The sequence below is a fragment of the Schistocerca piceifrons genome, chromosome 2, assembly GCF_021461385.2.
Source record: "Schistocerca piceifrons isolate TAMUIC-IGC-003096 chromosome 2, iqSchPice1.1, whole genome shotgun sequence".
NCBI lineage: Eukaryota > Metazoa > Arthropoda > Insecta > Orthoptera > Acrididae > Schistocerca > Schistocerca piceifrons.
In genome coordinates, this window is record NC_060139.1 from 424915580 (window position 1) to 424940241 (window position 24662).

At 43.8% G+C, this 24662-nt stretch overlaps 1 protein-coding gene across 1 annotated transcript in view; it reads left to right on the plus strand.

The window, feature by feature from the left end:
* Positions 1–665: 665 nt before the first annotated feature.
* Positions 666–24662, plus strand: part of LOC124775442 (Down syndrome cell adhesion molecule-like protein Dscam2) — a 139940-nt gene continuing 115943 nt past the window's right edge. Inside the window, exons 1-2 of the mRNA XM_047250274.1 lie at positions 666–819; positions 7606–7706. Of these exons, the coding sequence (XP_047106230.1) occupies positions 666–819; positions 7606–7706 (255 nt within the window). The remainder of the gene's footprint in view (positions 820–7605; positions 7707–24662) is intronic.

The window sequence follows — 24662 nt, forward strand, 5'->3', positions numbered from 1 at the left end:
GAAAAACAGCTGGAGCTGATGCACAACCAAAAGGCAAACGCAAAAAACGGACCAACCCCAAAGACGTGTTTATGACAAAATACTGTAGTGATTGCTCGTCGAGGGGCAATTGCAAATATGCTTCACGGAGATCAATTTTGGAAAAGAAACGAGCTTCCCCTAACTTGTCCATCAGCTCGTCCGGTCTAGGCAAAGGAAAAGAATCAATGACAGTCTGAGGATTAACTGTCGACTTAAAATCAGCACACAAACGTAACTTGCCAGACGGTTTCTTTATAATAACTAAGGGAGAAGCCCACTGGCTCGCTGAAACGGGTCGAATAACACCGTTGTTTTGCCAACGACGAAGTTCATCTTCTACAGGTGCCCGGAGGGCGTGAGGCACTGGACGAGCACGACAAAATCGAGGCTGAGCATTATCTTTTAACGTAATATGAGCGGCAAAGTTCGCAGCACAACCTAGTTCGTCTTTAAATATGTCACTGTATCGTTTACACAAATCGGTTATGCTGTGTTGAGGAACAACAACAGAATTAATTTGCAACACATTGTCTTGGATAGACAGGCCAAACAAGTCACTCCGTGGTACAGTCCTTTCGCAGGGAGTCCGCCATTGTTGGACGACCGTGTTCGTTAGTGAGGAAGGAAATCCATAGTAATCCAACATGGTGAACTTCACGGTAGATGAGATTCGTGTGATGATGGACAAAAAGCGGAATATCTGCAATATGTCCGTCATCGCACACGTGGATCACGGAAAATCAACACTGACAGACTCCCTGGTGTCAAAAGCTGGTATTATTGCAAGTGCTAAAGCTGGTGAGACACGGTTTATGGATACCCGCCTTTTGCAGCCAAGCAAGTCCGCTATTGCTGAACATTGTATTTCTACTGGACATTCAATGGAGTATGAGAAAACAATGATTTTGTCTACAGCAACGTCTTTCTGGGACTCCATTATTAAAGAATCCGTAGAAATACGATTTGTTTGAAAAGTCAAAACAGTCTAATCCGAAAATTTTTACACTGTCTGTAGCGCGGAGCACTGTGAATGAAACTGTTTTTGTATTGCCACGGAATGTGGCTGGCACGCTACATACACCTAACACAGGAATTTGTTCTCCACTATAAGTAGCCAAAGAATGTTTTGCCGCTGAAAGTTTAGGGCGGCCGATAGCCGCATACGTAGCACTATTTATGAGAGTCGCAGACGCACCAGTGTCTAATTGAAAATTGAAGGTCTTATCCTGGATGCGTAGTTTCACATATAGTTTATTACACTGTCTCTGGATCGGTGCAGTGGAGGCGGAAGACACAAAATCAGCGCGTTTAGCGCGTGTTCGCAGCTTACGACAACTCGTGGGTTGGGCGGGTGGAACAACAACTCCCGCGTCACTTGCAGTCTGTACATCACTTTTCACAGCGTTTGAATTACGCTTGGGTCGCATAGCAGAGGGCTGGGTGGGTGGCTTATTGCGAACAAGTTTATTACCCACACGAACCGTGGAAGAGTCTTTAAACGCGACCTTCTGGGCGGGCTGGCTTTGAAGAACATGAATATCCATGGGCTGGGCAGCACTAGAATTGTTCTTGCGCTTACGCAAACAAACAGTCTGGATGTGTCCTTTCCTTTGACAAAAGTGACAAACCGCGTTTCTTAACGGGCAACGTTCACGAGGATGAGCAAGAACACACTTAGGGCAAGACTTAACTCTATCATTCTGCACACGCGGCTGACGAATGTGTTTAACATGACGCGGCCGGCTAGTGTTTACAGTCTGACTCTGCCGGTGGGGCCGCTGGCGTGACATAACTTGCTTAGCACAGGCAATTTGAGAAATACATGGCTGATCTAACTCACACTCAGCATAGTCAAAAGTATCTTGGGCTTCAGTGATGTTCATCACAGTCTCTAATGACGGGTCAGGCAACTTTAAGATAGCAGCACGAATACGAGAATCTGCAATGTTTTGAGTAATAGCGTCTCGTAACATGACATCACTGTAGGAAGCTCCACACACACAATTAAATCGGCACTGACGGGTGGGGCCCCGTAAATCTGTTAACCACTGTTTATTAGATTGATGTGGCAGTTTCTTTAATCTGAAGAACTTGAATCTGGCTGCTGCCACATGAACTCGCGACTCGAAATACTCAGCAAGCTTGTTAACAACAACGTCATAGTCTAAAGCTTCTGGCTGGGATTCCGGGAACAACTTACAAAGTAGTCGATAGATTTCCACGCCTGCAGTGGAAATTAAATAAAGCTGCCGCTCAGTACCTGTGATTTTGTAGACTGTCATGTGCGCCTGCAACTGCGCGAAATATTCTCGCCATTCTTCTCTTGATGCATCAAAAGCACGGAAATGTGGTGCTGCCTGTGCTTGTTCCTTTTGTGTTGGAGGATTAGCCGCTTGTTTGGCGATTGCTTCCACCAGACTTTGTATTTGCTGACTCTGTAACAAGATCAACTGTTGTAATTCGGCAGACATAGTGAACACAAATTAAACCAGCCCCCAAAAGTTTATCGCTATAATTAGTATAACCAGAAACAAGTTGAACCAGCCCTGCACACGAGTTCGGAAGTCCTCGTCGCCAGTTTTGTGGCGGTGTTCGTAGCGACAAACAATTCGCTGTAGAAACGGCTTACGAAGTCACCGCCACACTTTTAATAGCGGGCCGACCGGTCCGCTGGAACAGTGAACAGAAAGATGAAAACCCAAACACTCTGATTAAATAAAAGTCGGTACTTATCTTTATTACGAAGATACAGAAATACAGTAGTGAACTCCGTGTCTACAGAAATCTGTCTAGTTCGAGTCGGAGCGGCTAGGTCAGCGTCGGCTGACGACAAACAACAACTCTGCTGCGATGAACACACAACTGACTAGCAAGTACACAATTCGGTGGCGAGTATACAACTGAGCGGCGAATACAGAACTGTCCTAGCGCTCGCGACTCCAGCGCTTAAGAACCCAGAAGCCAGCGGTGGCGCGCGCAGACTTGCGGCGATTTCCTGTCTCGCTGGCGCTGCTTATGCGGACGGCGTCCGGACTTTGATGCTGCCAACCTTTTGGCAGCGGGCTCGGGTGGCATTACTGCTAGGATATAACATTAGGAAATATTGATCTTTCAACTTATAGTAGAAGACAGACTGAAGAAAAGCAAACCTACGGCTTTAGCAATTATAGATTCAAGGAAAGATTTTGACAATGTACACTGAAAGTAACACGGCTAAAATACCGTGAATGGACAGTTATTTAGAACTTGTACATAAACCAGATAGCAATTAGGAGTGAAAATGAATTAAAGGGAAGCAGGAGTTGCGAAGTGAGTACGACAGGGTTATAGTATATGTCGGTTGTTATTCAATCTGTATATTGGGAAAGCAATATGGATAAAAAATAAGAAATTTATAGGGGGAATTAAAAGTTCTGGGAGAAGAATTAAAAACATTAAGATTTGAACATTGCAAAGGAATTGCAAGAGCAACTGAATAGAAAGAATACTGTCTTGAAAAGAGGTTGTAAGCTGAAAATCAATGAGTGGCAGAGTGCAATTTAATTAAATCATCTAATTCTGACAGAACTGGATTAAGAAATGAGACACTCAAACAAATAGATGAGTTTTGCTATTTGGGCTGCAAAATAACGGACAATTGTCGAAGTACGGAGTATTCGTATATAAAATGTAGACTGGCAACGACAAGAATCGATTTCTGAGGAAGCTGTGAGAAAGTCATTTCAGAAATTTGTCGGAAGTCTAACCTTGTATGGAAATGAAACGTGAACGATAATCGTTTCAGTAAAGAAGAGAACAGTTTGAAATTTGGTTGAAGAGTAGATAGGCAGATCTAGTAACTAATGAGGGAGTACTGAATAAAGGGGGAAAAGAAATATGTGATTCAATTAGACCAAAGAAAAAATTGACCCGTTCATAGACACATTCTGAGACATCAAGTAATCGTCTATTTAGTGCTGAGGGAAGTGTGAGGGTAAAAATTGTAGAGGAAGACCAGGAGACAAAGACAGTAAGCAGGTTCAAAAAGGATATAGGTTGCAGTACTTATTTGGATATGTAGAGGCTTGCGAAGGCCAGGGTAGCGTGGAGAGCCGCATCAAACCAGTCTTTGGACTGAAGATCACAACAACAACAACAAAATCAGATGACCCAATTTTTTTTTTTTTTTTTTTTTTTGCTTTGTTCGCCTTTTGTTTAGCCACAAGAATTATGTATCCTGAGCCTCCACCATGCCCCTTCCCCCAACCCACGACGAATCCTTAAAATGGTTCAAATGGCTCTGAGCACTATGGGACTCAACTTCTGAGGATTCGAACCTGCGACCGTAGTGGTTTCGCGGTTCCAGATTGTAGCACCTAGAACCGCACGGCCACTCCGGCCGGCTGACGAATCCTTACGTATGTCTGCCTCAGTACATTTACATCTACATGAGTACTCTGCGGTTCACTCTTAAGTACCTGGCAGAGTTACCTTTCTCTATGTCTGCAATTTCCACTTACATGCCTGGCATAAGTTCATCGAACTACTTTCCTCTATTTCTCTGTAGTTCCACTCTCGAAATGGGCCCGGAAAAATCTTTCCTCATAAGCTCTGCTATATAATTCTCTAGCACATGACCTATAATCCGAATTTGTGCAAGAAATTTTCTACAATCTCCTCTCCGGAACTATATGTTTGCTGGTGTCTGCACAGTAAGTTTCCAACGATTTTCTTGTCGCACATGTTAAACAGAAATACACTACCTGCTCAAAAGTATCTGGACACCAATAATTGAACATTAATACGGAGTTGTCAGCCCTTTGTCTTTATGGGGGCTTGAACTCTGCTGGGGACACTTTCAGTTAAGTGCGTGAATGTCTGTGGAGAACAGCAGCCCATTCTTCGTCAAGAAACGAAACCTCAGAAAATAGTGATGTAAGGTTGTAAGGTTTTGTTTATTTTCGACACAGTCATTTTATGTGGCACAATCAGAGTCGATTTTCGCATACAACGGACGTGTTCGCATGCTAAAATATTAAGAAATAGAAGGATATAGTAAGGCCTTAAAAGAAGCAGAAGTATATTTGCTAGATGTACTTGTGAGTTCATTTAAAATACATATGGATCATACATAAGGGTGGCGTTTGATATACGAACGTTCAAACCCTGTGAAACTGAACATAATACCAAAAATCAGGGATTGATACAACTAAGTGTACTTTTCTCTCCTCTTTGCGCTAGACACATGTCCTCTTCAAGCCAAATTTTTAGTTGTGGGAATTGTAAAACACGCCAAATTTACAATGAAAACTCAATCAGTTATTCCTAAAACATAAAAATAAACTACAAGTCGTTAAAGTAGTGAAACTACACTCCTGGAAATGGAAAAAAGAACACATTGACACCGGTGTGTCAGACCCACCATACTTGCTCCGGACACTGCGAGAGGGCTGTACAAGCAATGATCACACGCACGGCACAGCGGACACACCAGGAACCGCGGTGTTGGCCGTCGAATGGCGCTAGCTGCGCAGCATTTGTGCACCGCCGCCGTCAGTGTCAGCCAGTTTGCCGTGGCATACGGAGCTCCATCACAGTCTTTAACACTGGTAGCATGCCGCGACAGCGTGGACGTGAACCGTATGTGCAATTGACGGACTTTGAGCGAGGGCGTATAGTGGGCATGCGGGAGGCCGGGTTGACGTACCGCCGAATTGCTCAACACGTGGGGCGTGAGGTCTCCACAGTACATCGATGTTGTCGCCAGTGGTCGGCGGAAGGTGCACGTGCCCATCGACCTGGGACCGGACCGCAGCGACGCACGGATGCACACCAAGACCGTAGGATCCTACGCAGTGCCGTAGGGGACCGCACCGCCACTTCCCAGCAAATTAGGGACACTGTTGCTCCTGGGGCATCGGCGAGGACCATTCGCAACCGTCTCCATGAAGCTGGGCTACGGTCCCGCACACCGTTAGGCCGTCTTCCGCTCACGCCCCAACATCGTGCAGCCCGCCTCCAGTGGTGTCGCGACAGGCGTGTATGGAGGGACGAATAGAGACGTGTCGTCTTCAGCGATGAGAGTCGCTTCTGCCTTGGTGCCAATGATGGTCGTATGCGTGTTTGGCGCCGTGCAGGTGAGCGCCACAATCAGGACTGCATACGACCTAGGCATACAGGGCCAACACCCGGCATCATGGTGTGGGGAGCGATCTCCTACACTGGCCGTACACCACTGGTGATCGTCGATGGGACACTGAATAGTGCACGGTACATCCAAACCGTCATCGAACCCATCGTTCTACCATTCCTAGACCGGCAAGGGAACTTGCTGTTCCAACAGGACAATGCACGTCCGCATGTATCCTGTGCCACCCAACGTGCTCTAGAAGGTGTAAGTCAACTACCCTGGCCAGCAAGATATCCGGATCTGTCCCCCATTGAGCATGTTTGGGACTGGATGAAGCGTCGTCTCAAGCGGTCTGCACGTCCAGCAAGAACACTGGTCCAACTGAGGCGCCAGGTGGAAATGGCATGGCAAGCCGTTCCACAGGACTACATCCAGCATCTCTACGATCGTCTCCATGGGAGAATAGCAGCCTGCATTGCTGCGAAAGGTGGATATACACTGTACTAGTGCCGACATTGTGCATGCTCTGTTGCCTGTGTCTATGTGCCTGTGGTTCTGTCAATGTGATCATGTGATGTATCTGACCCCAGGAATGTGTCAATAAAGTTTCCCCTTCCTGGGACAATGAATTCACGGTGTTCTTATTTCAATTTCCAGGAGTGTATATTTAAAACAGTGTAAAATGTTTTTAATAAAGGGAACAAAGGAGCAGTCATTATGGTACCTATTCTGGCATCTGATGCTGCTGCATTTCGGGCTGCTAGATGTTTACACTACTGACCACAAGCTCTGAAGAGACAACGAGGGGAGCATGCTGTTGCAGATCGCAGGCACTCCTCTTGCGGCTGCAAAATGCTGCGGCCGGAGATCCGGTGCTAATGTGCTCCAGCACACCGTAAATATCATATTAAAATAATGCCATTTCACTTTGAATGAAAGCCGGAAACCGCACAAAAACTACGCCAATTTTGTTCGAAAGCGAGGCGGAAATTGCACAAAAGTTATGAAAATTCTGGTCAAATGTGTTCTGATATGCAAATAAAACGAAAAAAAAGAACATTTTTTTAGCGCTCCCTCCTGATAAATAGAAACCAGTGTCGAGTGCTGAAATTATGATCAGCTGCACTACAATAAAGAAAAAGGGGTGCGGCTGTCTGTTTGCGATTGCCAAAGCTCTGATGTGTCGTCATCCCTGCTGGCACTGAGGGTGCTATGTTGCTCACAGCACTAGGTCAGTATTTCTCTTCGAGCGCTGTGTGTGAAGCATTGTGCAAACGTGGAATACGAAGGACTACAGAGGAGCAGCTAACCTATCGGGGCCGTAGCCCAGGAGTTCAGTGCACCAACTGACAGTTTGTTGGATCGGGTTCGATTCCTGCTACTACCAGCATATATAATTTCTTTTTAATTCCTCGTGATGTTAGACTACCAATTGTAAAATGTAAGCCTCTGACTACCACATTCCGTGCTGACAGTTGCTATGTCGTCGCGCCACTGCTCACCTAATGATGCCACCTGTGCTAAGATACAGATTTCCGGCCAGGATGATATACCGTCTTCAGCTCGTGCTCTTGCGGTAGCGTTCTCGCTTCCCGTGCACGGGCTCCAGGGTCAGATTCCCGGCGGGGTCAGGGATTTTTCCTCCCTCGAGATGACTGGGTGTTGTTGTGTCGTCTTCATCATCATCATTCATCCCCATTATGGTCGGAGGAAGGCAATAGCAAACCACTTCCACTAGGACCTTGCCTAGTACAGCGGTGCGGGTATCCCGCATCGTCCCCTACGCCCCTCGGAGTATGGGACCTCATCATCATGATATACTTATCATCCGATTTTAAGAGAATTGTTAGGTGACAAAATTTTATTTTTGGGCATCTTACAGTCTGATATCTTCGCTCGATAAAGGTCTGATTTTCTTTCCGTTATTCGTCATGGTTACTGTGCTGCATCGAATTAAGCAACGCATTGCGCGAAATCTAATTTTCATTAGATTGGAGAAGCAAAAATGCCTTTCGTAAAGTTTACGAATGGTTAATTTTAGCCCACACATTGCTGTGGATGAAATATAGATAAGATACAAAAATTTTATTTAAAATTAAGAGCAGAACGCTATCTCATTTCTTTCTCGAGTTATTGGCTTTTATATACATTGGACGGTTGCCTACGATGAGCCATTTCCAATCCTGTGCATCTTGAATCATGTGGTCATAACAGTCACGGTATTTCATAAACAGTTCATGATATGAGAACAAGGTTTTTTGAAAATGATAGCACGAAAGAGGCACGTCTGTTATATGATAAACACTTAAAACATTTTTATTCATCAAGAAATAGAAGTAACTCATCCGCAGATGTAAGAGGGGCGGTGGGATGGGAAGCGTATACACGTCCATAGCGCTCTATAGATTTATGCGTATAGTATGAGGGCTTTTCGAGCAGCGGTTCACATTGGGCTCAATTCCCACTGCTACCATTGATTTTTTTTTCATTTTATTTTATTTATTGTAATTTTAAACCGTTAATAACAAAATTTATATATATTTAAAGAGTTCAATTCAGGGTGAGTAAAATTAATATATTCAGTTTACTTGCAGTTAGTCAGATGGTTATAGGCCTCCACAATGCAGCACGCTGGCAAAATTTTGCACGATCTGCCACTGGTTGGCTTTGCAGGTGACTGGAAATGCATGCCTAACGGCATAGCGCAGTACTCGGTTGTAGGGAGGCCTTGCCATCAGCTGAAGTGTACATCGCCAGAACAGATCATCATAAATACTGAAAAACGCATTTGTAACAATTTTCTCTGCTCACTGAAGATTTTGTCCAGTTCCTCCTATTTTGTAATATAGATCTCCAGTTCTTCTAAAATATCCAACCATTTACTTTTGCAACTCTATGTAAAATTTGTACTTGTTCATCAGTGTTACCAGTATCAAGTCCCTTCTTTTGCATATGTAAGCTTAATGCTATTTCATTGCTGCTGTTGATGTGCCCTCTAAATCTGCCTGTAGATCTGTATCATACAGTAAAATTATGCAAGTTTCTGGCATAGAGGATGACTGGAATGGGGACTGATAATCAAAGCTGCACATGTCGGCTTCCTATGTGTTGTAAATACATTTCTACAGTTTTTGTTGTAATTTATCAAATATAAAGAAATTCTTTCTGTTTATATCATATTACGTCCCGAATTTAAGTTTGGTTCAATACTTTAGCCACATTTTCTATTAGCATTTTGTTCCCACTGTAAAGAATAATAGAATCACCAGTGTATCGTTTATAGTAAACTGTGTAACAACATTAAGATTAACCTCGACAAAGTCTTTTGGAGCTGATTATTAAAAACATGTGCTTTGGTTCCTTCTAAATAGCTGACCATAATAACTCTGTCACCTTACCGGTTAACACCAAACTGTAAGCCCGCCCCGATAGCTGAGTGGACGCCGGCACGGTAGCTCAGCGTGTTCGGTAGGAGGGCTGCTCGCCCTCTGTAATAAAAACACTGGGTAAAGGAATCAGCGATCAACTTGAACGGATGTCTTGTGACGTCTGCCCAGATCAAACGCAACGAACAATACCGAACAAAAAAGAAAAAAAAGAAGTGGTCAGCGTGACGGATTGCCGTCCTACAGGCCCGGGTTCGATTCCCGGCTGGGTCGGGGATTTTCTCCGCTCAGGAACTGAGTGTTGTGTTGTCTTCATTTCATCCCCATCCGGCGCGCAGGTTGCCCATGCGACGTCGAATGTAATGTATATTATTGGTCTCCCGGCCAATGACGCCAAACGCTCATTTACATTACCATACGGTAATTTTTCATCAATTCTACAACTTCAGATTGATCTAGGCTTTTATAAAGTAACAGATTTATTTTTATTACATGTGTATAGGAATATACGGATTCTCGATACCCACTGAGATTAAAGTATCTTGGTAACTTTTAATCTTAAACAAAAGTCGCAGTGTATTTAGTATTACAGGATTCTTCATAAAAAAATTGCTTTCAATATTTTGTTGATCTCCCTATTATTTTTATATATTGGACAATATACACTGAAGCGCCAAAGGAACTGGTATAAGCATGCGTATTCAAATACAGAGGTATGTAAACAGGCAGAATGCGGCGCTGCGGTCAGCAACGCCTACGTAAGACAAGTGTCTGGCACAGTTGTTAGATCGGTTACTGCTGCTACGATGGCAGGTTTATCAAGATTTAAGTGAGTTTGAAGTGCTATAGTTGGCGCACGAGCGATTTGACAGAGCATCTCCGAGGTGGCGATGAAGTGGGGATTTTCCCGTATTACCATTTCACGAGTGTATCGTAAATACCAGGATTCCGATAAAACATCAAATCACCGACATCACTGCAGCAGGAAAAAGATGCTGCAAGAAAGGGACCAACGACGACTGAAGAGAATCGTTCGACGTGACAGAAGTGCAACCCTTCCGCCAACTGCTGCTGTTTTCAGTGCTCAGCCATCAAGAAGTGTCAGCGTCCGAACCATTCAACGAAAAATCATCGATATGGGCTTTCGGATCCGAAGGCCCACAAGTGTACCCTTAATGGCTGCACGACATGAAGCTTTACGCCTCGTCTGCGCCCGTCAACACCGACATTGGACTGTTGATAATGGAAACATGTTGCCTGATCTGACGAGTGTCTTTTAATATTGTATCGAGCGGATGGACGTGTACGGGTATGGAGACAACGCCATGAGTCCATGGACCCTGCATGTCAACAAAGGACTGTTCAACGTGGTGGAGGGTCTGTAATGGTGTGGGTTGTGTGCAATTGGATTGATATGGGTCCCCTGATAAGTCTGGATACGACTCTGACAGTAGACACGCACGTAAGCGTCCTGTCTGATCACCTGCATCCATTCATTTCCATGGTGATTCCGACGGACTTGGGCAATTCCAGCAGGACAATGCGACACACCACACGTCCAGAATTGCTACAGAGTGGCTCCAGGAACACTGCTTTGAGTTTAAACACTTCCGCCGGCCACCAAACTCCCCAGACATGAACATTATTGTGCATGTCTGGGATGCCTTGCAGGTGTTGTTCAGAAGAGATCTTCACCCCGTCGTAATCTTACGGATTTATGGACTCCCCTGCAGGATTCATGGTGTCAGTTCCCTCTTGCACTACTTCAGTCATTAGTCGAGTCCGTGCCACGTCGTGTTGCGGCATTTCTGCGTGCTCTCGGTAGCTCTACACGATATTAGGCAAGTGTACCAGTTTCTTTGGCTCTTCAGTTTATATTATTATTTACTAGCCTAACTGACTTTTCTTCTTTATGCAGTTTAACTTGTATCCTCCGGATGTTGAACATTCATAACGTTTAGCTATATTATTTCTTTATCTGAAAACAGAAAACTGAGGTTAGCAATTTCCTTGCCTACTTCTTTCTGGAATGTACTTGTGTGGTCCTTTTTAATGCCCACAGTTTTGTTCTTCTTCAACGATTCTTCTGTCTTTTAACAGTAAATGTTATCATGAATCAGTATGACTATATTCCACTAGCACGCCTTACTAAAGAAAATTTTTCTGATCGTGATGCTTATTATTCAGTTTCTGAATAACTTTATTCTCGGTGACAGCTTTTTTGAAAGATACCGCCGAACTTCTAAGAAATTGTTTGCTCTTGATCACTCTCATGACATGCTTACATCTACCAATTTTCTCTCCACGCCTGTCAGTTTAATGTAAGCTTTGATGTTTTCAGTTGTAGCTACGTTGTGTCTTTTTCTTACATCACGTCGTAAACATCTGTTTAAGAGCTGTTTTTCATCCCTGTTTAAAACGACAGCAGAAAAATCTGCAATGCATTTAAAGAATTTGTGGGCTTCATGAGCTTTACGTTTTTTGCTGCTGTTCCTGGTAAAACTTACAGTAAAAATTATCTTTTAATATCTCCTCCAATTAAAGCCAATTCCTTACGCACGGGTGATCCTCATTAAAATTCCACAAATCAGCAAACTGTACTAGCAAAAGCATATTATTGTGTGATAGTTGCTATTGTACCTCATAGTATTCCTTCAACTCTGTTCTTACCTTTCTTAACTCATATGAATCTTTTAGCAGTGTGGGAGAAATAATTTGTCTTTATTTTTAGATAGGTAGGAACAGGGGCTACCTTCGGATTCTACAATGTTTTTATGTTCTTCATTCCAAAGACTGGTTTGGTACAGCTCTCCATGCTGGCCTACCGTGTGTATGTGTGAGCCTCTGCATCGCTGCACAACTACTGCAACCTACATTCATTTAAACCTGCTTACTGTAGTCAACCTTTGGCCTTCCTCTACAATTTTTAACCCTCTCGCCCGCTCCCTCGCCACACACACGCACGGGCGCGCGAGCGCGCGTACACACACACACGCAAATATAGAAACACACGGACATATTCCCTTCCCTTACCAAACTGATTATTCCTTCATGCCGTGATATGTATCCTATGAACCGATTTCTTCTTTTCATCAAATTTGTGCCATAAGTTTCATTTTGCCAGTTCGTCTCAGTACTTTCTCATTTGTTATTCAATCTAACCTTCTAATTTTTCAACTGGAAACATAAAGTCCGTAAATGAGTCCACGACCATGTTACGGTACTTTATTTGTAACGGTCAATCTTGATCACAGAAATTTTATTGTGAACTGTAAAATTTGTGTGATCGAGACGGATCTTGATAAATAAAGTACCCTAATTACTTTCAGCATTCTTCTTTCAGAAGCTATTCTGTTTTTGCCTGAACCGCTTATCATGCACGTTTCACTTCTCAGCAAGGCTACGCTCTAGACAAATACCTTCATAAAAGGCTTCCTACCGCTTAAGTTGAAATTAAATGATAGCAAATTCCACTTTTTAAAAAGTTTTTCTTTCTACTGACTTGTAAATTTACTCGTCTACTAAATTCAGTTCTCATTTCCTAATCTAATTCCTTCAGCATAGCCCTTTTCTTTACTTTTGTTGGTGTTGATGTTACAATCACTATTCGAGACACTACCCATTCTCTTGAAGTATTTTCTCTATTATTTTGCCAACTCTGACAAAATGCCATTATCATCCATTAATCTTAAAGTTTTCATTTGTTCTCCTTGGATTTCCTTTTCAAATTTTTCCTTAGTTTTCTCTTCAGAAGCACGTCACCAACATTGGGTAGCTTGAGAACGGTTGACATGTCCTTTTGTTACTCAGGTGACATCCAGTTAGCAGTCCACGTTACAAATCAGCACTCTCGACGGATTCAGTCTGCTGCTGTTACTGCTTCGCTACTGTCAACACAATACTCGCCACTTCCTTTTAGCCGCCTCTCGTCAATTCCGCGTTACATATAGGTGTCGGATACTTTTGATCAGATGTGTACAATTCTGCGTTCCTTAGCTATTCATTCATTCCAGTGATTATGTTCGCTGGTTCTTGATTTTTATTCCATGAATCGAAACGTTCAGTCCTTTGCATTTCCAGCAGATCCAATCGTTTCTCTGGTGGGTCGGTTGTTTTACCAAGAATTCAATATAGTTTTACGAAAATGACCCTTAGTACAATGTTACAATGAAAATGTTTTACATGCATGGAGCTCTGCAGCTCGCCCGAAACTCAAGAAAATGTTGACATCTGCTGTGCAAGATCCCGCTAGGTGCTTTGTGCCTCTCGCGCTTCCTCAACGTTCGAGAAACAATAAACCCTAACATAACGGGGCAATGCTGACAGAAAGAGAAACTGAGTCATTCCGTCCAAGACGGCGTAGGTTCTTCTCACGGCTATTACACGCACTTCGAAGTAGCTCCCTACCCAAGCAGAATCCTCGCCTGGCAGGGGATTTGTTTCGCAGGCCGTTCGCCATTCAGAGGCCAGTCGAAACCGTGCCTAGATGAGGCTGTAGATTGTTATTCATGACGACAGCCTCAAGTACTTCAATCGGGCAGGAATACAAACTAAGGCAGGGGAAGAGCTGCTTCGCATTCAAGGACGGCTTTGCAGCCTCCTAGTTTCCCAGACGGCAGCAGCCCCCACGGTGATTGGCCACTGTTATCCCGCCAAGCAGCCAATCCCGACTGCAGATGACTGTCCGTAAGACGAGTGGATCGTTCCAGACTATCAACGCACCTTTAAAGACGAACATGAGGCCACATTTCCTTATTGACTACTGAGTTTAAAGTCTATAAACGAAATTCCACACTACTGAGTTTTGTAAAATATTTATACGAGATATTGATATATAACAAACAAGAAAATCTGAACACACAGAGTGAGTTGCGTAAGACGTAACATACTTCTCACTTCGTGAACTTTTCTAATTATAGAAACGATGTTGTCAGCAAATGATAGCACAAAAAGGGACACGTAACTTGGTTACATGTTTAACCCTCTTTTGTGTCAACTAAGCAAGTATGGACTTTCATGGATCGACACACCTTTTAAAGGCATTCAAAAGCTCATGAAAAGACGAGTACAGTTACATAACGTTTGTTCATGTTTTCGTTGAACTTTTTACAAAGAATCTGGATAACGTGTTAAAACTGATATCTTCCGCAGCAAAACATGTAGCACAGTTCTTAATAAGCTCAGTCTCCTTACTGGATATCCATTGAGCGGATGGTGTATAGTTTAATATGTTCTGATGTTCCCTTCATTTCTTCTCCGAAGACAAATGAAACACAAATATAAAGCTTACAAAAAGAATGGCGTTCATTTGCTGTGGAACAAAAAAATTCCATTACAAATTGACTGTCGTTACCTGTATTTAAGCAATTTATTTACGTTGGCATATGTTTTACAGTTTAAGGAAGCTTCATCATAAGGGGCGCACAACATTTTAATTATCGTAAATACTGCGAGTTGTGTTTTATTTATGGAAACAAATGTGTATGGCTACTTAAAATAGTTGAATAAGCCCAGGTTTTCTTCTTGTTGTTCTTCTTCATTCGTGTCGACCAGCTCACTCCTCTGACCACACATGACTTTCCTCTGTTGTGCATGCTTTTTTGTCTTTTCCTTTCGGTGAGAGGGGGAGGGCGGAGCGGGGGTGAGGGAACACTGATGTTCTTGTAATTCCTTTCTAAGTCTTTTGCGACCTTTTATATCTTTTTTGTGTATGTCATTGTAGATAGCTTTTATTTAACTTTCAGTGTACGATAATTTCATATCATTTAAGCGTACCTATAATGCTGTTGTTCAGCAAGCATATCATGTTGAGATTAGACGGATTAGCCAATATATGAAAGCGACATAACGGAGTCCTCGGGGCGTATATAATATTATTTAATCACTGAGCTTGAATGGAAATTCTGGAAAAGAGGTGTGAAATTGTTTCACAGGAAGTGACATTTCAGGAAATGATTGATTTTCCTTGTCGAATGGCACTTATTGTAACTGCGAATACGAAATTTTAATGAAACGCCTTCCGCAGAATGCCGAAGACATATAGAGCTTCCCTTTTCATATAGGGCAGCCGTTACAGGCTTAACGTCTCATAAAAACGGGCAGACGATCCTGAATGGAACGATGTAATTTACGACTACTATTCAGTATGGCTTCCCGTTATTGTTTTATAGCACAGAGACGCCATTTTCAGCAGATCTGGATTTGGTACTCAGAACATTTTATATTCGCTAGTTGGGAATTAAATACGAGTCTTTCTCGTGTATAAAAAGAAATTTTTCTCTACTCTGTGACCTAGTAAAGCCTTAGCAAGCTACAAAAATCATCTCTTTGTGGTTGTAAAATCGCATCTCCACGTTGCACAGCCATCGTCTTCTGGTTTACGAGCCGTTCCGAGTACGGCCATATCCGTGCTTCTCTTAATTTCCAGATATCTTATCTCCTGAGCTTTACGAAAACATCGTAATCGTTCCGTAGGCTGCCATAGCCCGCCTTATGACGACCGACAGTGTCAATTCCATTATCGGCTTGTTATTGCAAATAAAATACGAATCGTGCAGATATGTTAAATAAAAATATATATAACGAATAAGATTGTCTGTTAACTTTATTCTCACGTTCAGCAGATTCCTGTCTACCGTCACCTAGATATCATCAGGCCACATTAATTCGTACTAAAATAACAAAAATCGCACCCAAAATAGTCAACTGAAATAGTTTTTATGACATTGAATGCTGAAATACATTATAGTGATTAATGAGTATTCATTGAGTAACAGCTGTGCTTACAGCTGTGCTTACCAAACAGCCAACTGTTGAAAATTACTGTTTAAATTTGACTAAGGAAAATGTTGAATAGGCAGTACTAAATAAAGTGCGACATCCAATGGAACACTAATTTACCTAGGCTAATACGTTTCCGTCCCTCCCATGGTTTTCACCTCTTAGTCAGTAACCCCTGTGAAACTGTATCTACCAACAGTGACGGAACTTACATATGCATCTGTTTTTTTCTACCAAGACAGAAGTCAAAATATCTTGAAACTATAGAGTTCTGTATTTACTAGTAACTTCTATACACTATTACACTACTAGCCATTAAAATTGCTACACCAAGAAGAAATGCAGATGATAAACGGGTATTCATTGGACTAATATATTATACTAGAACTGACATGTGATTACATTTTCACGCAATTTGGGTGCATAGATCCTGAGAAATCAGTACCCAGAACAACCACCTCTGGCCGTAATAACGGCCTTGATACGCCTGGGCATTGAGTCAAACAGAGCTTGGATGGCGTGTACAGGTACAGCTGCCCATACAGCTTCAACACGATACCACAGTTCATCAACAGTAGTGACTGGCGTATTGTGACGAGCCAGTTGCTCGGCCACCATTGACCAGATGTTTTCAATTGGTGCGAGATCTGGAGAATGTGCTGGCCAGGGCAGCAGTTGAACATTTTCTGTATCCAGAAAGGCCCGTACAGGACCTGCAACATGCGGTCGTGCATTATCCTGCTGAAATGTAGGGTTTCGCAGGGACCGAATGAAAGGTAGAGCCACTGATCGTAACAAATATGAAATGTAACGCCCACTGTTCAAAGTGCCGTCAATGCGAACAAGAGGTGATCGAGACGTGTAACCAATGGCACCCCATACCATCACGCCGCATGATACGCCAGTATGGCGATGACAAATACGCGCTTCCAATGTGCGATCACCGCGATGTCGCCAAACACGGATGCGACCATCACGATGCTGTAAATAGAACCTGGATTCATCCGAAAAAATGACATTTTGCCATTCGTGCACCCAGGTTCGTCGTTGAGTAGACCATCGCAGGCGCTCCTGTCTGTGATGCAGCGTCAAGGGTAACCGCAGTCATAGTCTCCGAGCTGATAGTCCATGCTGCTGCAAACGTCGTCGAACTGTTCGTGCAGATGGTTTGGTCTTGCAAAGGTCCCCATCTGTTGACTCAGGGATCGAGACGTGGCTGCACGATCCGTTACAGCCATGCAGATAAGATGCCTGTCATCTCGACTGCTAGTCATACGAGGTCGTTGTGATCCAGTACGGCGTTCCGTATTACCCTCCTGAACCCACCGATTCCATATTCTGCTAACAGTCATTGGATCTCGACCAACGCGAGCAGCAATGTCGCGATACGAAAAACCGCACATGCGATAGGCTAAAATCCGACCCTTATCAAAGTCGGAAACGTGATGGTACGCATTTCTTCTCCTTACACGAGGCATCACAACAACGTTTCACCAGGCAACGCCGGTCAACTGCTGTTTGTGTATGAGAAATCGGTTGGAAACTTTCCTCATGTCAGCACGTTGTATGTGTCACCACTGGCGCCAGCCTTGTGAGAATGCTCTGAAAAGCTAATCATTTGCATATCACAGCATCTTCTTCCTGTCGGTTAAATTTCTCGTCTGTAGCACGTCATCTTCGTAGTGTAGTAATTTTAATGGCCAGTAGTGTATATGTTTGTGTGGACCACAAATTTTTCCGACGCGTTTCATTCACTAGTCATATAGAAAACCACATAAAATGCTAACCATTTACACGATATCTGTGTTTATACAGTATATGTATGCTACATTAGAATGTCCTGCAGACGTTCATATGTCGTACTGTACGTATCCCCTATGCTTGCATACAGACATTGCGTTCGTCATTAGTATACAGGGTGAAATTTAATAAAACGGACAAATTTCAGGGACGGGTTCCCGGCTGGAAAGGGAGGAAAAAAGGTCCTATGAACATGGCTCTTGGAATGGACAGTGTGCGTGCGGCGACAACAGATCGACCAAGGAAACAATAGAGAGCTGCATCCCATCCACATCACAACAGATGTTCAAAGTAGCCTCCATGGGATACAGTACACGCGTTCACAAATCGCATCATGGATTGCAGCACTCTTTCGCATGATCCGGCCTCTCTCCGAATTGCGTCACAGGCGTCGCGTACACGCTGTTGAATGGTCTGCACATCAGAAATTGCTTCAACATATATAACGCCTTTCAGATGTCCCAAAAGGTAAAAATCCAGGGGATTTAACTTCGATGATCTAGCAGGCCATTCTACAGGGCCTCCGCTATCGCAACGTCTGGGGAAGAAGCTGTCGATGTGTCGTCGAACTGTAATGTGGAAGTAGCATGATGCTCCGTCATACAGAAACCACATAACCTATCGTATTGCCAAAGTCACATTCTCAAGCAGCCCAGACAGAATAATCAGCTGGAAGTCCAGGGACGTTCCTTCGTCGGAGGCGAAGGTCCAAGCATGTGGTCACCAAAAATCCCTGCTTACACATTCATACTGAACGGATGCAGATGAGACGCCTCAACAATTCCCTGATGATTGTCTATAGTGCACAGATGACGATTATGCATGCTGATTATGCCAGTTCTGCTTTGTCGGTTGAGAGGACTGATGTCAGAAATCCTATAATTGTGGTGGTCTGCTGCAAAAATCATCGACAAAATCCTTCCAGCTGCAGATAACCCTTGCACTCGTTGTAGGTGATAGGGAGAGTAGCGGTTGTCATGCAAGATACACGTAATCGTACTTTGGCTTAAACCATGTTGGCGGGACACTTGCCTGGAGCTGGTCTACGGTTCGTCTCAATATCCTGTAGAATCCGGTCTTCCAAATCTGGTACACGCACAGTCTGCCGCCTGCCTGGACGTTCGTCTGTCTGAAAGGATCTTTGATCATACAAACGCCCGAAAAGGGTTTAAAATGTTGTGTGATGTAGTTGGTGTCTACTAGGGTACTTGTTTTGATACAGCCGTGCTGCCTCTCGACTTTTTCCATTTTCTTGGTCGTATACAGGCATCATTTCGGCTTGCTCCTGACATGAATACCGGACCGTTCTGCTGCTTACAGCATGCTACGCGAATCACACAGCCTGCAACACGTTCGTCAGCGCCATATAGGATGAGAACGACGCATTTCTGGACACATGTTCCTAGGGTCTTTTTGCCTCCATTTCCAGTCAGAAATCAGTCCCCGCAGTTTGTCGGTTTTATTAACATTCACCCGGTATATGCTTCGACTGGCTAAAATAAAGATAATAAAAATTTGCTTGCCCTTGTGCAGGAATTACAAAGTGTGAGCATAGGGTATATGGAAGCAGGACATACGGAAGTTCGGTTTGGTCGAGGAGGCGTGCACGGATATCCATGGTTGTTAAGGCTACGCCTCGCAATAAGCTGAAAATGCTGGCTCGACTTCCGGTGTGGCACAAATTTTCATGTGTCACTAGTAAAATATGCAGATGATGCCAAATAGCATTCTCAATGTTCGAATCCATTCCCTAATGTCTGCAACAGCTACGAATCATCAAACAGTTCTATTCCTTCAGATATGCCTGTGTATCTATAGGCCATTGTAATGTAATATTCAGACGCTATATAAACACAGAACACAGACATTATGTAAATCATTAGTCCATATGCCTCGACGGGCTAAAATTACCATAAAAAACTGTCGCTCCATGTGCAGGAATCACAAAGTGCAAGCATAGGAGATATGGACAATACGACAAATGTTTTCGGTCCGGCATCCGCGGACAGACACCCAAAGTGGTCACTACAGTCAATTATTTGCGGACCAGAATTATCCCCCTGCCGCTACTCAGGACATCTCATGCCTTACATATGGCGCGCTACCGTGGGACGCACAAGTGGAATTACTTGAGGACTTGAGGCAGTAGGATGTCACTGCATCTGTACTGGCCGGCGAGCCTCACAGGCCGTCAGGACACGATGGCCTCCCGTTAGTGTTCTGCAGGACCTACCGCCAGTTACTGACGCCGGCCTGGACAGATATACATAGTGACCTGATATCCCCTGCGGTACAGCTTCCTGTTGCGTTCCTCGAAATGGTGGAGCCTACTTCACTGACTATCGTCCCCTGTCGCTCCTGAACTCTGACATGAAGCGTCGATCCTCTGTGGGACTACGACGTGATAAGATGTCTGGGCATTGATATTACGACCGACATGCGGTGATCTGTGACCCTTCACAGCACGCCTTTTAACGCCGGATCCGGGTCGAGCTCCTTCACCACCGACTCCGAAACTTGGACTTGCCACAACGGGCCCGATTTACTAACATTTATGTTGCGGCATGAATCCTGCACTTGGCCTAGATTTTTCCCTTCCCGGGTTCAGTGGCAAAACGCTTATTGGCCGCACTGGATTCCTTTGTGAATCATGGCATGTTGTACATTGAAGAACCAAGAAACTGATACACCTGCCTAATTTCGTGTAGGGCCCCCAAGAGCACGCAACACGACGTGGCATGTACTCGACTAATTTCTGAAGTAGTGATGGAGGGAACTGACACCATGAAACCTGCTGGGCTGTCATAAATCCGTGAGAATATGGCTGGAGGTCTCTTCTGAACAGCACGTTCCAAGGCATCCCAGATATGATCAATAATGTTCATTTCTGGTGAGTTTGGTTCATTTCTGGGGAGTTTGATGGCCATTGGAAGTGTTTAAACTCAGAAGAGTGATCCTGGAGCCTTTCTGGACGTGTGCGGGGGGGGGGGGGGGGGGTCACTTCGTCCTGCTGGAATTGCCTAAGTCCGTCGGAATGCACAATGGACATGAATGGATGCAGAGGACCAGACTGGATGCTTAGATACGTATCACCTGTCAGTCGAATGACATGCAGGGTCCATGGATTCATGAGGCTGTCTCCATACTCGTACACGTTCATCCGCTCGATATAATTTAAAACGAGATTTCTCCGACACAGGCAACATATTTCCAGTCATTAACAGACCAATGTCGGTGTTGACGGGCCTAGGCGAGGCGTAAATCTTGGTGTCGTGCAGTCATCAGGGGTACACGAGTGGGCCTTCGGCTCCGAAATCCCATATCGATGATGTTTCGTTAAATGGTTCACACGCTAACACTTGTTGATGGCCCAGCGTTGAAATCTGCAGCAGTTTTCGGAAAGGTTGCACTTCTGTCATTTTGAACGATTCTGTTCAGATGTTGTTGGTCCCGTTCTTGTAGGCCGGCCGCGGTGGTCTAGCGGTTCTAGGCGCTCAGTCCGGAACCGTGCGACTGCTACGGTCGCAGGTTCGAATCCTGCCTCGGGCATGGATGTGTGTGATGTCCTTAGGTTAGTTAGGTTTAAGTAGTTCTCAGTTCTAGGAGACTGATGACCACAGATGTTAAGTCCCATAGTGCTCAGAGCCATTTGAACCGTTGTTGTAGGATCTTTTTCCGGCCGCAGCGATGTCGGAGATTTGATGTTTTCCCTGTTTCCTGACATTCACGGTACACCCGTGAAATGGTTGTGTGGGAAAATCCCCACTTCTTCGCTACCTTGGAGATGCTGTATCCGATCGCTCGTGCGCCAGCTATAAAACCACGTTCAAACTCACTTAAATCTTGATAACCTGCCATTGTAGCAGCAGTAACTGATCTAACAACTGCGCCAGACTTTTTTTGTCTTATACAGGCGTTGCCGACCGCAGCTCCGTATCCTGCCTGTTTACGTATCTCTGTATTTGAATATGCATGCCTATACCAACTTCTTTGGCGCTTCAGTGTATAAAGTCAGCTGAGTCAGGTTTTTGTCTTGTCCAATATGGAGCAATAGCTTATTTTATAAGCACACATGTCAAGATATGGTAACGTAATCCGACCCACTCGCCAGACTGTTGATGAAGGCCCTCACCCCGAGCTCGCTCGTTGCCCGAGTGCTGCTGTTGGCCATCCCCTCGCCCTTTTTCTACTTGAGCTATTTCTTTCTTGAATACACGTACATCCTGGCCGCACATCTCCCTACACGTCTACCGATGTCCAAGAGAGTGTATGCAAGGCGGCAATCGCACCTTGTGCCAAATGTGATTGAAGGGAAAAAAAAACCTCGTGCGTTGGTATGCAGTGTGGCCAGGCAGTGTACGCCCCTACTTCTGAGTCAGATGTCCAATCCACCTAGTATCTGACAATTATTATGGGAAGCAGGTATGCCAGTAGCGTCTTCACCAGATACAGCTGGCGGCTTTGCCATTATGTACCACGTGTAGCGCGCAAAACTGCAAGACGACGATAACCATAGACTTGTCTGTGGCGAGACTAGCAGCGATTGGCGTTTGGTCTGCCAGATGCTGGCGTTCACAAACGCAAGACTCCTGACAGCATCACCGCACAGATGCTTCTCTTCCTGCGGGCAAAGACCCACCCAGTGACTTGGATTAGCAGGCACACTGTCCACTACCTGTTTGGTTCCGGTGACAAGTCAACCCTCGCTTTCTGACAATATCTTAACGACCGAAATTGTGCAGGTGTCAAAGAACACTAAATACCGACAGTATCCATGCGATGAGCAGCTAACATATGCATCGTTTTACATTTTACAAATTCGATTCCCTCAAAGGTTATTCATACACACATGCGAGAATTCGTGCATCGATGGTCTACTGGAGCATCAACACCATGCGGGTTTTCTCCTGTTAACATCGAAGGCGGTCGCCAGTCTTTGCGAGGACGTACTGGTGCGACGGAGATGGAGTAATAATATAAAAAAAACAATGCATAAAAAAATAAAAAAAACCTTATCTGAATCCTCCTTTACAGTTTTTCGTAGAGTTCATTGGTGTCTTCATGATAGGGGCCAACGCCTGAAGTGTTGGAGAGTTTTTTCGGGCTTCTTTTTACGTATGAGGTAATAGTGGCTGTGGCTTACCTTTTCCTTTTCTGTAGGCTTAGGTATATTCAGGAATGTGAAGAAAAGGAAAGAAAAAATATTCCCTACCTGTAAAAAAAGGCGAGTTCGAGTAAAAGAAGTGGTTAAGGCGACTGCTGAAGTTAATAGGGAAATCGGGGTTCGAGTTGATGTCAAAACATATTTGCAATTGGCAAATCCATTTTCTAAGACATAAAATTAACTGATACGAAGTTTGCCTTAATGATTTGTACCGACAATATTGACGAGATATTTTGTATCAGTTTATTTTGAAGATGGTCATTGACCAAAATGTGTCGGCTAATTAATAAAATATTCGAGACTCAGGCAAAAATATAGCTCAGTTATGTAAATGCAACTACGACCACTAGGGCTACATCTCATTTTCCGATCCTGAAATATATTTTGTGCAAAATTCTCCGAACATTGAGATAACTAAACTAAAACTGATTGAAACAATAGTAATAATTACTTATTGGTCGGTTTTAATTCTGTTAGTTTGGACATTAAGGTTAGTTTTTACAGCACTGAAAAAAATACTTCCTTGAACTGCGTATTAAGACTAAGGCGATGTTAGAACTGAAATGTGGACCGTGAACTTAAACGGGGGTAAGGACGCTATCAGCTCCACTTAATAGTAAGTTGCGTTTCATCATATCTCGCAAGCATCCCTCCATAAATTTATCATTGTGCTATGACTGAACTGGTCACAGTTATGATACAGGAGATACAACGAAATGCATCGCTATCTAGTTTCAGTCACCCTTATTATTACGCACGTGATTCCATCTGTTAGCATACATTACACTTTCTCAAAGTATGCATTTTCTTTTGCAGATCTTTTAGATGCCACGACCATTAGTTTTAGAAATACGCTTCGTTTCTGACTACCTGAAGGATGTTATGTGTCATGGATCTCACGTGAAATGCTTCCCAGATTTTTGTGATAATAGTAGAACTAGTTACCACATAATATGGAAGATAAATTTAATGAGTCAAATACCATCAGACTTCAAGAAGAAGTATGTAATAATTCCAATTTCAGACAAATCATGAGTCATTGTTTGTACATTACCGAAGGGTGAGTCTAATAAGTAAAGGTTGCACAATTTTAACATCAGTTATTTACAGAAGAATTAAAAAACAGGTAGGAGCCGACCTCGGAAATATGAGTTTGGCTTCCGGATAAATTCATAAACTTGCAAGGAAATACTGACGGTACAGGATATCTCAAAGTATAGGTTAACCCTTTGTTGCCTGACGGTACTTAAAAAGTACCAGTAAGTTTTGACTCTCATTATTTTCTCGTGGTGCAATTTCGTGATCTGAGAGCCTGTCGGTACGTAACAGTAACTCTGCTCTACTGTTTCATAGATGTTATTGTGCAATACATAGACCTCTCTGGCGGTCAGAGCTTGAAATT